The 18,264-nt window shown below is 38.9% G+C and overlaps 1 protein-coding gene across 1 annotated transcript; it reads right to left on the bottom strand.

Moving 5' to 3' along the window:
- Positions 1-2,746: 2,746 nt before the first annotated feature.
- Positions 2,747-8,441, bottom strand: MS4A1 (membrane spanning 4-domains A1). Its single transcript, XM_063095913.1, has 6 exons — positions 8,283-8,441; positions 7,706-7,825; positions 6,525-6,581; positions 4,690-4,917; positions 3,833-3,934; positions 2,747-2,959 (listed from the first exon to the last, which is right to left on the bottom strand). Exons 1-6 carry the CDS (start codon positions 8,439-8,441, stop codon positions 2,747-2,749), a joined length of 879 nt encoding a protein of 292 aa, XP_062951983.1.
- Positions 8,442-18,264: the final 9,823 nt, after the last annotated feature.

Below are 18,264 nucleotides of genomic sequence, written 5' to 3'. Positions count from 1 at the left end.
CTGTGGCTTCAAAAGTGATTGGCAAAAAAAAAAGAAAAGAAAAAGAAAAACGTTGGAAATACCCTAAGTGCCCAATTATAGAAGGATGGTGAATTGATCTATATTGATTAATGAAATGCTAAGTTGCAATTAAAAATGATGCTTGTGAAAATTGTATATCAATGAGGAAAAAAAACCTATGATATATTGTTACATATAAAAAGATTATGTTATGCAGTGATTGCAACTGGGTAAAGGTATACATTACTATGAACTAGGGTGATCAACCATTCTGTCTACCTGGGACTATCTTAGTTTTAACAGTGAAAATCCTGCATCCCAGGAAATCCTGGGTCCTCAGAAGGCCCAGCCAAACTGTGATGGTCGACCATCCTATCACGAACAAGGAGAAGAAAGCAAACAAGAAACGAAAAGAGATTATGTCAACCTCCTACCGAGTACAATTGATTTTTTAAAGTTTAGTTCCTTTATGGTCATGAACTTGTTTATAGAAAAATAAAAATTGAGAGGAAAAATTAATTTAGGACCCAAGACTATATCTTCTACTTCTTGGCAAAGCATGCTTGTTCCTGGCCAATGTTATTATTTGATTCTATAAAGGGTCTTCAAAAAATTCGTGGAAAGATATCTTTTAATTTCATTCTCCACAAACTTGTTGAAGTACCGTCCTTTATTGCCCAAAGGCTAATTGGGGAGAAGGCCATAGCAAGAATTTCTATTCTTCTTCAGTAGTAGACATCAAAAGTGTCTCCTATTATAAGTTGCATGAGGTCAGTAAAAAGTAATTATTTGAGGTAAAATTAGGAAACGATGGCTTTGGAGAATGATCCTCATCTGTATTTCAGAAGTGGAGAAGATAAGATAGACCTATTGTATTTTTGTGGGTTTTTCTGATTTTCATTTTTTTTCCTTCGAATTGCTATTGCCATACTCTTTTCCCTGTTCTCTAGTTCAAGGCTGGAGCACATGCCACACATTTCATTTATGGTCTGGAGTAGAGCGAGGAATGGGAAGTGTGTGTAAGGACGCACTGACAGGAACAGTAAATGACCTGACATCTCACACTTACAGCCCAGATTGGGGTGACGTGAATATGAAGAACTCAAAGATACAGGAGTCTCCCATGCTCTGACATTCTGAGAGGAAAGAAGAATGTTGGAATCATCTGTTGCAAACAAGAACACAAATAAAGAGTTTTATTCATTTAGATCTAATTTTGAAGACTTTACATAGAGAAATGTTCTAACTCCTTTTTTGTCTAATTACAGGGAACATGTTCTATTGGTGGCCCCTAAACAAAGTGGAAATATCATAGGGAGTGGAAATTACATTGTCTGTAGTCCTGCTACAATCTGGCAGCACTCAGTATGTAGCAAATGCATAAATGTGGTTGATAGATTATAGCGATGTCTTTCTAGGTTGACATTCTTTCAAGGCAAGGTACTACTATCTTTGAATATAAACAGGAACTGAAAAGTAGAGTGGCTATTGCTTGATGTTTTGTATTTTAATTATTTTGTTTCCAAGCATGATCTTTCTGAAAATGTCTATAGCATTTAGTGTCTGCATTATATAATCCACCAGCTAATTGTATATTAATGATATAAGTAGCTTCGCAAATGTTATGAATGTCTATGTCTTTTTATCCCCAAGGGGTAAGATCTGATTCTGACTCTTGTATCTCTCTCAAAGGCTGTTTAGTGCTGGTCAGAGAGTAGGTTCTTGGTAAAACCTGTTGACTAAGGTCTAGTAGTTTATGCAGACATTGGGTGGAAAATTTGGTTATTTTAAACATCACAGAATTTGAGTAAGAGGATCTGGGTATAAAACAAGGCTCTCATAATTACTCTCTGTGACTGTTGACAAGTTACCTTTACTTGTTTACAAGGTACTTTACCTCTTTGAAACACTTGTAAAATAGGGATAGGGATTCTTTCTTGAATGAAATTATTTGATAAAATACTTTGTCATCTGGAAGTTATTCTGCAAATACAAGTGTTGATTATTATTTGAGATTCGGATGGCATTTTCTTCAATCATTCTTTCTTCTCTTGCCTAAAGGCTGAAAGCTAGTAGGCAGTGCAACCAAGAGCCTAGAGCAGGAGTTAGGGAAATTTAAGACAGATAGAGACATATCTGTGTGAAAGCTATGCTGTTTATACAAAGAAAGGGTTGGGTATTTGACACTTAGATCTTTCCTAGTGGAGTGTGGAGGCTCAAATAATGTGCTGCCGTGCCAGCCCCACAGCAAGACAGATGGAATAGGTTCCTATTGCTCCTCATTATTATTTTTTATTTTCCTTAAAACAATGGTGCAAAAGGGATTCTGCCAAAAATGTAGATGTGGAAGGAATTAAAGATAGTTTAGAGATGGCATGGAGCAATCATATATCTTTTCCCTCAGGTGCAGAGTCTCCCTATTACTGATGGAAGAAATGAAAAAAATAGTCCTCCTACTACTACAAAGCCTATCCAAGGAAAAGGCTAGTGGGAAATCACATTCTGCAGCAGTTATTCTGATTTTTTTTTAAATGTAGGCAAGTTGCCCCAAACAAGAAACATGACAACACAATCTGCCACAATGGCTACATTCTCTGAATGTGACAGAGGAAGCTGTGGTCACTCCATGCAAAGACCAGATGCAGATATGGAGGATATGTGCCTCCAGAAACAGGGGCGAATGAGTATGTTGGAAGCTATGAACACTAATGCTTGAAAAAAGGAAGCAGAAAACAGAAGACATAGTTTAAGGAGAGCTGTCATTTTCTATTGGTGAGGATTCCTGATCTTGGGGAGGTTCTGGAAAATTTATTTCTGTTTCTTCTTCTTCTTGAACTGGAATAATTTCAATGTCTTCTTCATTCTTTGGCTGAGAAGATATTTCAGTTAGCTCAACCATTTCTTCTTCTATTTCAATTGCTTGTTCTTTTCTTTCTTCAGCTGACAGGAGAACCACATTCTAGAACACAAATTAAACAAACTTTTCCCAACCTTTACCATTGGCACCTTTCTCAACCATCTCTACAAGTATGTATCAAATACCTCCTAGTTTTTAGGCTACTTATGTTACTATATACCTTCAAATACCAGGATGATTTCCAAGGTGCTCAGCTGTTTATCAAATCACTTATCAAAACTCAAGTTTAAGTAAATTTTCAAGAGCAGCAGGCAGGCATTTGCCACTTTGCCTGAAATGATCATATGGTATTGGGAAAAGAATGCTGCAATTATAGAGGAATTTAGAATCTAGTTCTGATTTGCCTTTAGTGAATATAATGCTGGGAATGTAATTCTCTCTCTGATCCTATTTTCTTCATTTGCAAAATGAAAGAGTGATAATTTAAAAATCTATCATCTAAATCTATCGATGGTTCTGAAGCAGTTGTTAATAGATAAATCACTGGAATATTCATATTTCCCAATTGTGGAGCCTCTTTGAATCTATTGTTTTGGAAGAGGAATTAGGTGAAAATGTGTAGGAGAAAGAGGGTAACATTGAGGAAGGAAGTCAAAGAACTAGTGACTTTAATCAGCCTCAACCTTCAACCATTTTGCTTTTACACGTTAAGTATTGAATCACAAAATCAAGATGAAGTTGGAAGTGAAGCAGAAGGAAGGGTTAGTAAGAAGGTGCACATATTGTAGAACTGTGTCCTCTAACTATGGACTTATTTCAAATTTCAAGACATTTTTCTTCACTATTGGTATTTTCTGTTTTCCAGAAATATGAGCTCCTATTATTGAAGTCTCATCAGATTACACTTTCATAAATTATTCTTTGTAGATGTGGATTTTTTAGAGGGAGGTCATGGACACAGCGGCTACTACTTACAGCTTTGGGTTTGGAGCACATTCTTTTCCATTCATTCTCAGTGATGCCAGCTGTCACAAGATTCTGAAAGAAGGTGAAGATCAGCATCACTGACAAAATGCCCTGGAAAACAACAGAAGGATGAAATAATAAAAGTGTAAAAATGGCACAAAGACTGTGGACTAACATTAAATGATTAAACGATCAATTCTTTAGCTAAGTAATGACTAGCTATAAGAACTACCAGTACAGAAGATGGTGTCTTTATAACTCTAAGCTTTTAACACAACTTCTGACATACAACAGATGGTTGTTGCAAGTTGCTCTTAGAAAGTGAGGCAGGAATAATCAGTGGAAGAAAAATTTTATGTTGTAAAGAATAAGTACTGAGTCCCAAATTAAACTGTATCCAGCTTTGGGTGATATGGTATCACATCAAGGAAACCTCTTCACACTTGGGAGAAGCATTTTTTTTCCCTCTTCAAACTCCACATTAAAAACTCCTTGAGGCAAAAGATGTACATAACATCTTAGGTATTCCATGTTCATCTTACGTAGTAATAATGATAAATATTAATACCTTTAATGTTAAGAATAATTAATGTTAAGTCAAACATTTACATAGCACTTTCTATGTACCAGCACTGTTCCAAGTGCATTGCATATATTAACTCATTTGTTCCTCAGAAGAACTCTGAAGAAAGTGTATTACCATACCCATTTTACAGTTGAAAAAATTGAGGCAGAGTGTGGTTCAAATTCTTTCCCAAAGCCACAGAGCAATAAGTAGCAGACCCAGATACTCTGAATCCAGAGTTGCTGCCAATAATAAAAATGTCATACTTCCTTGCTGGGAAGAAATCCAATTTCACACTTACCAAAAACACAGATTGTGTGCTGTAACAGTATTGCATGGATGGAGAGTTTTTCTCAGCCGATTCACAGTTATATATGTTAATAAATGGCATGGGACCTTTAATAAGATTCAGACTCTCGATTTTTAAAAAATGGGAAACTGTAATATTGAGTATGTCCATGAGCAAAAGGATTATTCCAGAAATGGCAGCAAAGAGGCTTAATGAGTTCATTATAATATTCCCTCTGACCTGAAAAGAAGACAAAAAGATTTATTAATTGGGTTTGATTTCTATTTGGAAATGTAAGCTGGGAAGGAATTCTACATGCCATTCCCCTGACTCACAAAGGCACTACACCCAAATTATACTGAAGTTCTTCTCTCAGTTGTTTTTAGCCTCTTTGTCACTGTAAAATAAAACCATCTCTCTATGCTGTTCCTTTTCAGTCTTCCCCACCTCATTTTATGCCATCACCATCCATTCAGTTTATCAAGACAAATTTCTAGGAGTGACACTTAATTCTTATATCTTATATCCTTGTACTTCCTTCTCTTCCACTGCCATCATCCTATTGGGCATTTAATAAGTCTTCGTTGACTAAATGAACATAAATAGTATCCAGATTATCATCTGTCTGCATAAGAGGTAGATGGAAGAGAGAGGAGGAGCTTCTTGCATTGCACTTTAAGTGGGATGGTGTTGTGCATGTAGGTTGGGAAGGAGCAGATAGAACCTTCTAGTTCTGTACCATTGAACGGTAACAAAAATAGCAGCAACACTATCACCACCACCGCCTACTGCCCATTGACACAGGTTGCAATCAGCTCCAGTCAACCATCTTTCAACATAAAAGTAGGGCTGATGTCTCTGGGTAGTATAGGTAAGAGAATGTCAGTGTGTATGCTCTACTTTACAGGGATAATAAAAGGTTGAAACAGGAAAATATGTGACAGTACCATAATGGTATGAGATTACTGATGATTATTTTATGACACAAATATTTCATGCTGGGCTATATGACCTACAGATGGAAGGTCAGTAGGTCTGGCTATATTTGGAGAATAGAATAATTTGATTTTCATAAACACTTCCCCCCCCGCCTCCCAAAACTGAGTTTGTCAGGCCACTTTTAGAGAGGAACCATCTCAATTCACTCAGTCCCTTATGGACTTAAAAGTGACTCAATTTAGTAAATAAAAAAGTGTTGGGGCAGGGTTTTCTTGGGAGGAAATTTGCTGGTAAGCTCTTCTTTACCCATGCAGAACTGGGAGCTCTGTAGGGTAGCATCTTCCTTGGTGTAAATGAGTCCTTAGGAGTTATATGAACAAGACCACACTGTAGCTTTTATAGCCTCTGAAACACTGTCACATGTATTATCCCATTTCACCCTTATGCTGATTTCATATGCAGCCAGGACTATTACCTCTATTTTATAGGTGAAAACTCAGAAGTGTGTAGAGGTAACCTTACTCACTCAAGATTACAGCTTAAGTTTCTATCTTAGCTACAACTTGAATCAATCACAACACTGATCAGGTAATTTTCCTAAATGATGGTCTGGGAGAAATGACATAGCTTTCAAACAGGTCTACTATTTTCACACAACATTTGACATTCACAAGACTGTGGGTATGGTCTTCATAGATCTGCCTGAAGTTCTGTTTCCATGGACATACTTCAGGTAGATCTCATTTCCAAGTTTTTCACGAATAAAATCTCAACAGCATTGTGAAAGATCTTTTGCTTTTTAGGGTTGAGAGTCTGTGATTCCAAGCCTCCTTTAAAGGTCCCTGTTTTCAACTGAGTCAATAGATATTTCTCTGACGTGTGGGAAAGAAGGACATACGGTTACTTGCCAAACCCTTCCTGGAGTTTTTTTCTGCTGCTGCCAGGAGTGATCCAGAAATAATGTACTGTAAAAAAGAGAGTTGGGGGTGGGAGATAGGTAGGAGCAAAGGGAGAGAAAGAGATCATTTTTTAAACATCAAGAGTTGGTTGTAAAGAAGCCATCTACACTTTCAGCCACTTTCACTAAACTATCCACCCATTTTTATCAGGTTTATTTGTTTTTCTGCAGTCATATTTCTCCTTTATTCAGGTTCAACTACATTCACTCCATGACAGCTGTTCAACCCTCTGGTGAGATGTGACTAGGACTATAATAAGATGAAAGAGACAAAACTCACATTTCTTTGCCAGTTAATATTCACACTATGAATTTAAAAGTTTTATTTTTTGTTTTTGTTTAAATTTGTGGAAATGTAGCTTGGGGTTCACATGATTTAAGTTACTTCGATGCCAATGAAGAGTAATTCGCTGTATAAGGAAATATCTGTCTTGAACGGTATAGGCGCTGCATTAAAATGTTGGCTGTTACAGGAAATGATGATGATTATTTTTCATCTTTTCTAATGTTCAGGCTATAAAATGGAAGAAATTTTTGCTGTAACTCATCTTTCCTTGTTCTGAAAATTTTAATCCTGGACTCAGCTTTATAGTGGCAACTATGAATAGTGTCATGGGGAAATAAACATCACTGCCCCATGACACACCCAGGCAGGGTTACAAGTTTGAAAAACACGTACACAAAGCAGCCAAGAGCAGTGCTGCTCTGCTGATAAGAGAGTTATTTGGGATGGGACTAATTTCACCAGGTGCCATAGTAACTGAACAGAACTGTAGGGAAGAAGGAGCAGATGGGAGGAAGGGGGATGCTCCTGTTCCATTTGGCTTTCCAAAATGCCATGCCAAATGTCTAGTGCCTCTGTCTGTACCAAAATTGACTATGGCGAGGTCCTGCTTTGAACAATCCCTGTGTAGATCCATGCAGAACATTGTTCCCCAAATGAAGCACGGCCACTGACTCTCAACATGCTCAAATCAATCAACCTCTCTTCCCACTTAATTATTTTAACCCAGTGACGTATTTCCTATCCACATATTTTCTGCAACTCAGAAATACTCTGACATATCCCTGTGGATATTTTTAACGTTTTTGTCTGTACCATTCCCCAAATGGTTGTTATTTTTTACTCACCAGAATGCCTCCCCAGAGAGGGTACCACACAGTCACAGAGATGGGTGCATAGACCCCCATGGGGATCATCAAGAGACCCCCCAGGGCAATATGGAAGAGCCCATTCATGATCTGGACTGCCTGGGGAGAGAAGAAGGGGCACTGATGGATGAACTGAACTCATCATTCTTGGAAGGCAAAGGTACGGTTGGAAGTCCCGGCTCCTGACTCGCAAAATGCCTAAACGCAGCAGTGGAAGTGCCAAACATTTTGTCTTTTTCTTGCTCAGATCCATTTTCCCCACTACATGGGACATTTCCAAGGAGCAGGTATGCCTGAGATTCTGGCTGTGAACTGGGATGGGAGAGCCCTAAACACACAAGCCCCCACACCAAAAGGTGACATAAGATCACCTTAAGGTGATCCAGGTGATAACCTCTCTGATGTACCCGACTTGGCCCACTGTGTCAGACGTAAAGAACACATCAGGTTGGATCACATCCCTTCGAGTTGGATTGAATTCTGTACATAGCCTGCAGCATCAGCTTCCCTTGGCCAGAGAATGCCTAGGATACGGAATGGAGGGCAACTGACTTACCCCCAAAGCCTTAGATTCCCTTCTAAAGAAGCTTTGCGTGGGGCCCACCAGTGAAGACATCCTCCTGGGGATTGCTTTGTGAAGAGGTTGCATGGCGATGGGGCCTTTTATAGGCTCTGCTGGGAAAGGCCCACTCATTGAATTTCTGGGTGTCATCATTTTGCTCTCAAAACTCCTAAAAATAAAACAAATAATGAGGTGAGTGAGAACAAGATTTTCGGCAGTCTTTTCTTGTGTCATGCATCTGAGAGCTTCTCTTAGTATTCCTTGCACGGGTGTCATTGAGGGTAGATATGGCTTCTTCTTGGTGGCCTTGGATCTGAGGGAAGGCCTGCTTCCGAGTTCTGAGAAAGGATTTGGAGGGGCTATCTTAGGAAAGACATATGGACCCTGGAGTCCCTTCCAGTATCCTTGACTACTGTGTTTTGGGCATACTTTATCTTTGTAGAGAACACCCATGTATGTATGTCCATGTGTCCTGTCTCATCCCTGGATGCTTTTCTTATGCTTTAACATTGGGAAATGTATTTTCTTTTGGCTTGTCCATGTCCTTGTGTTTATCTGCCTTCGTCCATTGTGATAGGCCAGAGGTATCATGACAGAGTGTGGTGAGGACTGTCCTTAGAATCAGGAGGGCCCCATCCTAGGCCTTCCTCTGCATCTAACTCTGTGATCTTGAGCAAGTCACGTGAAGAAAGCTCTCTTTATATTGCATGTAAGACCATGGCCTCTTGAGTCAGATCGATTAGGTTAAAATAGTGATTCTTTTTGCTCTGAAACTTTGGGCAAGTTCTCTAAATTCTCTGGGCCTCAGGTTCTTCAGCTGTAAAGCAGGAATAATAATAATTCTCATCTCATAGGTTGCTATCAATGGGCTGACGGTCTGTCCGTGGCTGGTGTCTTCATTCAGGTGCAGCTCAAACGTCAGCTCCTTAGACAAGCCTTCCCTGAACCCTCAATCTGTACTGCATACTCCGGTTTGCTCTCTCTCAGCATCTTATTTTATTTGCTTCATGGCACTTATAACTGTGGGAAATTATCTTATTTACTTGTTTTATTGTCTGTCTCTCCCTGTGTAGAGTGTAAGTTCCATCAAAGTAGAGATTTTGTTCTAGTTCAGTATCTAAAATAACACTTGGATACTAATACCCCTCGTAGCTTCTTAGTAAATATTATTGAAGAAATGAATGTATGCAGAGCACCCATGTCTGAATAAATATTATCTGTTTCTGTTGCTATTTTTGTTCTTCTTTTTACCTTTCTGAACATTAGTTTCTATTTCATCCATCTGTAAAATGATTAACAAAACCTCTCTCACAGAGATCTTGTAAGAAATAAGTGACTTAACATGTGAGTGTGGCTAGTACATAGGAAGAGGGTAGTAAATGCTACTTGTTAGCATTCATGATTTATCCATTTCTGAAGTGAGAAGGTGATTAACAAGGTCCTTTCTAGCTCTATCATGTTAAGACTGATCAGTCTTCATCTTGTGCTTCCTTTCGGCATTTATTTGCTTATGTCAACCATTTACGTGAATTCTGTTGGGTCTTTCCTGGGCCCCCCTGGAAATCCCTCTTTGGGGACACATCTTTGGTCTCATCTTTACTGACTGTTAAGTCAGATAAGGGGCCTTGGAAATCAAGACCGTCTATCCAGGTTGCTTGTCTTGCCAAAGACCCACAGAGCAGGGCAGCTGTTGGTATGCTATAAGACAGGTGGTTGGGACTCTATCACATTTGTACCTGCATTATAGTTACAAACAAATTTCACACGATTTCTTGTTTGAACCTCATGGAGTAGACTAAGGATGAATCACTGCCTCTATTTTATAGAAGAGGAAACAAGGGCCCAGAGAACTTAGGTAACTTGTTCAAAGTTACATAATCATTAAAGATTTAAAATGAGGATGTAGACTTATCAAATGAGGTATCTGTGATACCAGGCTGCTTTGTCTCCTATGGGGAATAGGAATTCAGCCTTCCTCTTCTGCACCCGTTCCGTTTTGCATCAAATATATGTGCTATTTGGATGACTATCAATAGATTGAAAACAGATGATCTGTCAGTGGTATGGGCTGGAGGGAAGAGAAGAGACTTTGCTTGGGTGTTTCTCACTTGATTTTTCCCCCCGCCCTAGATTAGCAGATGTCATATGGTCCTGGGATATGCTTTGTACTACAAACCACCTCACAGAACCACCAACAAAAAGGAATATAATAATGTAGCTCCATAAGGAGTTTGCGTACAAATTCTGGTCACCAGGAAGAATTTCTAGAGCTAGTTAGAACCTCAGAAATCATTCTGTTCACTTTACAAATGAGGGAACTGCAGCCTGGGGATGGGACGTGCCTTGACAAATGCCTTGCGCTTAGTAACAGAGCTAAACTGGAAGGCAGTCACCATGGCTTTGCTGGTGATGCTCTTTCTGCATTGCCACAGGTTAGATCAGATAGTGATAGTTGTTTACTGAGCAACTACTACATACCAGGGATATCATCTGTGCATTTCCAATTCTCCCAACACCTTCCTTAGTAAATAGGCATTCTGTCTCCTTTTTGAAGATGTGGAAATGGAGGTTCAGAGAGGTTAATTAATTTTCCTGAGGTCCTACAGCAATTATGGAATGAGCTGGGAGTCATTACACTTCTTTCCAAAGGGGTAGTTTTAGTAAAGACAACTTCAAGTGCAAAGGTCATCAGTTGTTTAGAACAAAGGAGATGTTTGAACTAACATTGTTTTAATTTCTCCTTACTTATCAACTGCTTGATTAAGCCTGTGTCTGTATTATTGGTGAGATCAAACCTTTTTTTGTAAGAAAATTCTACTCAGATTGTGTCTGTATTGCCTAATGACAGTAATGACCATGAAGGGGGATGAGGAGAGGAAGGGGGATGTTTTATTTCTCTGTTAAAATGGTATCTCACTATGGCAACTATATTTCTGTAAAGCTGTCAACAAATGTTGCTATAGAATAGTTGTTTATAAACAAAAACATAACTATCTATATGCTACTTAGTTTTTATGGAAATATATATGTCCATATATTATAGATATATTTATAGATATATATTACATATATATTTATTTTTCCTTGTGCCAACACATTGTAGGCTGACTGTGTAATGAAAAAATTTCATTCCATGGGAATACATAACACCAGCCCACATACTCCTAAGTATGTGATTGTAGATTCCCACAGCTTTGTCTTATCGTTAAAAAAAAAAGTTATTCACGGTGACTTAAACAGTGCCCAGTGCACAGTAATGCTCAAAGACTAGTTGGTAGATTAGTAGGGGTTAGTGGTCAAAATAGGATAACAACAGGATTTTATTTTCAAATATTAAAATCAGCTCTGATATTAAAATCAGGACTTAATTTATCACATGCTACCCCACTTTATTACTCTCAGCAACGTCTGCAAATCTTTTATGATTTTTTTAAGGCTCAGCTGTTTTCATGCCCATCCACTGAAGAAGATCTCACAGCCTTTATGGGTTTTGGTTTGAATAATGACTTTTAGGTCCAATAGTTACATCATTTACTAAGAAGTTCAAAGCTGGCTGACTTTTGTTACAACTTCCTCCTTTGCCACTCAAAGTAGCTTTGCATTTTTACCTTTCCAGCCTCCTGTGCACTTGTCTCTGAGGAATGTTCTCACTTCTTTTCCCTCTGTGTGCTTCAGCCCATCTCCTTTCACCCAGACATTATTAGCCCTTCCAAGAAATTGGTTCTCCCCGGCATCCATAGTCTCTCACTTTGTGGCATTATGTAGCAGAAAGAGTTAGTCCCAGCTCTGTTGCTTGCTACTTTTGTGATCTCCCTATAAATTTAGGATAATAGTTGCTTTGCCTATTTCAAACTATTGTTTTGAGAACATGAGATAATGTGCACTTGATAAGGTACTAAATACTCGATAAATAATTATCACTACTGAACCCTTTTTCATGACTAAATTGTGTCCCCCAGTCCCAAAGCCCCTTTCCTTGAATCTAGCGATCTTCTCTGCCGTCTCCCCTTTTCCCCCCAGCTTCTTCAGAGCGTCACGGTCCACTCTCTTCCTCTACTTTCTCACCACCCACTCATTCCTCAGTGCTTAGCAACTAGTTTCTGCCAGTCGTTCAACTGAAACTGCTCTGTTCAAAGATTGTGCTGCAAAGTCAATGGTCTTTTCTCAGGCCTCATGCCTCAGATTGCTTCACTTCTGTTTCCCCTGTCATCCAGGTGTAAAAAGTTGGAGCCATCTCTCACTCCAGTTCTTTCATCTCCCACGTTTAATCAACAGTCAAGCTGTGCCATTTCTACCTCTGCTATGTATCTCATACATGGATCTTTTTCTTACATCCAGTATCACCCCATGAGTTTTGTTGTCATTTTCTTCCCTGGTTTAGCACAAAAATCTTGTTTTTCTGCCTTTCCTCTTTCTTTTTTTAAATCTATTCTCCACAAGGCTGCTAGATCAAACTCCCTAAATGACTGCCTAAGTCATGCTCTTCCTGAGCTTAATTAAACTCTTGTGTTGACCTGTTGCCTACCGGAGAAGCCCTTCACCTCGTCCCTCAAAGCTTTTACAGTTCAGCCCTACGTGACTTCCAAAGCTCATATTTTGCTACTCCCCACCAGAGCCACTGGTCTGGACATGTCTTCTGCTTTCTTCTCTGAATCCTCTCTAAAAAGGTCCTTCTGGCTCCCTCTTCACTTTCAGTCAAACTCTCAAGTAGATATTAACATCACCTGAGGCTGTTTCTTCACCTGATTGCAAGGATTTCTCCTTCAAAGACCATAGCTGTTTGCATTCCTTGTCTCTCACCAACTGCTTTCTTCTTAGTGTTATGTTCTAACTCCTCTAATGGAGTGTAAATTCCTTAAGGGAATTGCATGTCCTACTAGGATTCCATAGGGAACCTGTTTCCTGCATACTATGAGCTCAAGAAAGGTTAAACTGAACATCAAACTCAACTACTTCCTCAGGGCACAAGGTGATAATTCACCTCCCCTGAAATCAGTGAGATCAAGCCATTTTATGAGAAAAAGAGAATCACTTATATATCAATCTTTGTTACCCTTCCTTAACGCTTCCTCATCTCCAATGCCTGTTCTCACTGTTGGCTTCTTATGTGATGGGTTTGAGTCAGGATTTTATGCTCAGTTTGGTGTCCACCAATCCCCCCAGAAAATGTTAGCCTATAAGGTTTAACATAATCTAGGTATATTTACATTTAACGGGATATCTTTGGAGGCAAAAGCATTTAAAGTAAGAGGAATACAGTTTTGATCATGACCATGATTGATTATTTTCTTACTTGGTACCAGGCAGTCGTAATGCCTTCAGGATTTTAGCTCATTTACTCTTCATAATGCAGTGGGTATTACATTGCCCCCATTTTGTAGATGAGGAAACTGCAGCACGTAGAGGTTGAGTAATTTGACTAGGGTTATATGGCTAGCAAGCGATAGAACTCCAGTTTGAACCCAACAGGTTAGAAACCATGCTTTAACCTACGTGCTGCAATCTACTACTTTTGTAGAATTACTCACGTTTGATTGCCTAGGGTAATTCTTGAGTGGGAGAGTGGTTAAGGGAGTTGTTGGGCAGCAAGCCTTGATATCACCCCTCCTCAAATCGGGACACTATTAGAAAGTCTGACCAGGGAAGCCCTAGAAGTAAGACCGAGACTCTCCAGGCTCCAAAACCACCTATGCCTTATTCGTCACCCCCTTTTAGTCATTTAAAGAAATCAATTTGATTTCTTACCTAAGTCTCCAATGTTGCAGGGCTCAAGGATGCTAGCTGTCGAGTTCAGTCCGATGCCGCTATTTCTCAAGTACGCAGGGAGGGTGAATGAGATAGGCTAAGCCTGGGGCTGAGATCTCTGATAGATACCAGGTGACAGGAAATCAGTAGCTTCTGCTACCTTGAGCTTTGCTTCAATTACTTTGGTTTAATATACACTTACCAGAGCCAAAGGAGATACAAAAAAGTTTCTGCCTTACCAGGAGGTTTCACTTCTTGAAAAAGACCCCAGGGGACTGGCTGATGTGCTTCATGCTACCTTAATTAGAACTTCTACAGCCCCCACCCTGTAAGCAGGTGTCAATGGTGGGTCCCCAAGGGCAAGAAGGGCTCTAGAAATTCTCCAAAGATGGGCTGTTAGGACTGACTTTTACCTTCTTGCTTCACTTTTAGAGATGAGTAGGTGGGGAGGAGGCATCCATGCAGAGACTCAAGAATCACTGAGCCCATGCATTTGGAAGTGTTGTACTTTTTCATCTCCTAATAATGTCCTCATTTGCTCACACTTAGCGTTCTAGTAGACCATGCATATCTCATGTTAGATTTAGCAGAAACTGCCTAAAAATATAGTTTGGTAGCAAGAACATGTACCCAGGAGCTTGAGGCAAGAGTCAGCCTCCATATTTGGGGATATAAATGGAAATAGTACTTTTACTTACAAACCTGCCTTTTTCTTTCTTCTCTAATCAGTGTGTTCCTTCCCTTATCAGTCTGGGCTAGAGCTGCACACGGCCATCAGGCCCACTGCTAGATCAAGTGGGGAAATGGGGGTAAGTTGGTGGCACCAGGAGAGTCTAAACAATTGGGGATGTGAAACAAAGTTTTGCCCAAAGATTTTGTTACTCCTCTCCCTCCGCTATATACAACCTTTTTATTCATATGTTGAATTTTAAAATTTACTTTACTTTAAAATTACTTTTTAATTTCCATGTCCATTGCTTTATTTTATTAGGGACAGAGAGCTATAGTAGGTACTTATTTGTTCATTTAATCTAAAGGGCTGAAATATGGCAGCTCCATTACCTGATCTGAGGTTAATTCATCTCTCTCCTCTTTTCTTTCTTCCTTTGTCTCTCCTTTGTTTATGATGGTTTGGAAGTGGCTAGAAGTTGTTCCTGGGAGGCTGATTTTGGTGCAAAAGAAAGAAATGCCATCTCCCCACTACTAAAGCAGTTCATTAGTTGAACAGGCTACCATTTGAATAGATAGCTCACCGTTACCAAGAATTCTCAAGTAAAAGCCATGCCATCATCTCTCAGAAATGCTTTAGAGAGAAGGGGAGTGAAAATGATGAACCATCCATTTGAAATTCTAGTTGTGGGTCTATGCATATCTGCGGAAATGCTTGAATGGTTGGTGACAGGGATTATAATGGTTTAGGGTCTGAGTTTTGAATGATTGTGGGTCTTGAGGATTGAGTCCAGGATGGTGGGGTGGTTAGAGATATATGCCTTAATTTTAGTGAGCATGGGAACAGAGTGAGGACTTGTCAAATGTATGGCATTAGAGAGGCTTGAATTGGGGTTGCCCAGCCCAATCTTTTTCATCCTTTTCTCTGTTTAAGCACTATTTTACCCCAGTAAGTCTTGGGTTGTTTCCTATTTTGGTCTTTATGGCCAACAAGATAACTTAGGTGGCTCTATGTGTGATTCTTCACAAATGAACTTGAATTTGACTTATTTGAATAAATAAACTTTTACTTTGTCTTTGCTGATTTGAACTGATTGACCTTTCAGTGCTTGAGACTACTGAAATTACCACTGCAATTTGGATTTGTCAATAGCATCTTCTTAGATTCACCACCCCACTCCTGCCTTCTGTAATGTTTGAGCATATTTAAAAGGACACATTTAAAATATTTCTCTTTGAATTAAACTTCTTGTCATATCTAGTGGCCTTCTCTCTCCCAAAAGATGATCTCTTAAAGTCTACATAAAAGTATACCAAATTTTATATAGTTAGTATTTGCTTGATATGAATTTCCTTTATTCCTCTCACCTCCTAGCACTCAAATTTTTTTGAATCCTTGAAACATTTTGTCTCTCTTATGAAAGCTACGTTCTTCATCATAGTAATTTCTGTCCTTTCCTTGCTCAGCCATTGGTCTCCATGTCCCTTGAACATAGGGTTGATTTTTCTGATTGCTGTGTCCTCTACAGTGCTATGAGATGCAATGCTTTTGCTTTGGCTCTTTCTCCATCCAGGTAATTTTAAACAGACTATTCAGGATTAGGAAGTAACATTATGGCATGATCCCAACTGCTCAGCAAGGCCCTGACCCCCAGTATTATCTGCTGTTGGAAGGTTTTGGTTTCAGAGAGTTGGTAAGGGAATTGCAGGGTCCCTCAGAGATGAGGCTAAAGATCTAATTGCAACTTAAATCAGAAAATCCCAGTGTAGTACTTATAAATAATTCACACTAAGGAAAATATATATTTGAGTATTTAAGTGCTTTATCGTTTATAAGGTTTTCTCTCCACTCTGAGGGACTACTTTACATAGTTAAGCTAGGAAAATAACATTAGTTGAATCCCTACTTACATGCCAACTACTGTTCATATAAAAGTCTATAACACATATAGTATTGATTTTGTTTTCTAATTGCATAAACTAAAGTTAAGAAATGAGGGAAACTGGTCCATTTACACACCTAGTAAGTGATATTTAGAAAGCAAGAAAATCTCAATTAGTAATTTTTAAGAACTTCTATTAGTTACTAATTGAGTTTTAAGATCCAAGCACTGATACAATCACTTCATGTATTTCATTTAAGGTTTATGGCAAACCCATTAGGTAGGTATTATTATTGCATTTCAGTCTAGGAATTTAAAGCCCACAAGGTTTAGATAATTTGTTCAGTTCACATAGCTTTAAGTGACAAAATGACATTTAAACCTAGATCTGACTTAAAAGTCCATGCAAGTATGTGTAAGGGTTCCTCGCCCTTAAATATACAAGGATCTCAAACATCACACATCTGAAGATCACTCAGTTGCCAAATAATTTGCATCAGAAATCTTACTGCGCTGGAAAATTAAAAATAAGCTTTTCCCCTGCCATCTTCCTGTCCCTACCCTCGCACATGTAGCTATGGACCTAAGGTCCTTCCAGCCTACAGCAGACATGAAAGCCTGTTAATTTGTTTCCTTGAGTATGGTAAGTTTTTTTCTATGGCAAAAGTATCACAGGAAAATAGGTTTTGGAGTTAGAGATCTTGATTCAAATCCTGGTTCTAAATCATACTTCCTCTGTGGTCTCAGAAAAGTTAACCACTTCGAGCTTTGGTTTTATGTATGTGACCAAAAGCATACCTACCTCAGAAGGCTGTCATGACAAGTGAGATAATACAGGTAAGATCTCTAATACTTAGCAGATATTCAGTCAGTGGAAGGCAATATTACACGGGTATAAGGCAGGTGGTGCTCAAAATGTGATCTAGGTGTCCCCTGTGGTCCTCAAGACCCTTTTAGGAGGTACATGAGCTCAAAACTATTTTCATAATAACACCAAAACCTTATTTAACTTTTTCACAAGTTTACAGTGGTGTACTCTGCAGGCTACAGAATATAAGATATCATACCAGATGGAATGCAAAGCCGTTGAGAGAATCCAGTTATTATGCGAGAGTAAAGCAGTGGCTTCCAAACTGCTCTGCACTGGAATCATGTGGAAATCTTTAAAAACTACTGATGCCTGGCTCTTACCACATTTGGATTTAATTGGTATGTGGTGCATTGGGGTTTGTAAATATTCCTCAGATGATTTGAATGCACAGTAGAGTTTGGGAACCACTGCATTAAAGAGATTTGCAAAAATATAAATCAATGCCATTCTCCACACTAATTATTTTATTATGGAAAGTATAATTATTTTAGTAAAAATATCCTTTATATTAATGTGTAATGAGACCTCAATAATTTTTAATGACGTGAAGGCATTCTAAGACTAAAAAGCTTAGGAGATGTTGGTATAGAGATTAAGACATTAGTCTCTGAATCCAGGTTGCTTATTGATATTATGGCTCTGCCATTGCAAGTTTTGTGACCTTGGGCAAATTCCTATCCTCTCTGTGCTTCAGCTTGTCTGTAAAATGGGTATAATAATAAAATTTGCCTCTTAGAGTTTTTGAGAGATTAAATGAGTAACACACGTGTAACACTTAGCATAATGTTTAGAACACAGTAGTGGATCC

The sequence above is a fragment of the Cynocephalus volans genome, chromosome 4 (assembly GCF_027409185.1).
Source record: "Cynocephalus volans isolate mCynVol1 chromosome 4, mCynVol1.pri, whole genome shotgun sequence".
NCBI lineage: Eukaryota > Metazoa > Chordata > Mammalia > Dermoptera > Cynocephalidae > Cynocephalus > Cynocephalus volans.
The sequence above is the reverse complement of the archived record's forward strand: the minus strand, read 5'-3'. Positions and strand labels throughout refer to the sequence as shown.

Coding starts and splice junctions, on each gene's coding strand:
- MS4A1 (XM_063095913.1), bottom strand. CDS start 8,441: ATGATGACACCCAGAAATTCAATGAGTGGGCCTTTCCCAGCAGAGCCT. Junction 3,935..4,689: donor GCACACAATCTGTGTTTTTG/GTAAGTGTGAAA, acceptor GTTGTTTTCCAG/GGCATTTTGTCAGTGATGCT. Junction 2,960..3,832: donor TGTGCTCCAAACCCAAAGCT/GTAAGTAGTAGC, acceptor TTTGTGTTCTAG/AATGTGGTTCTCCTGTCAGC.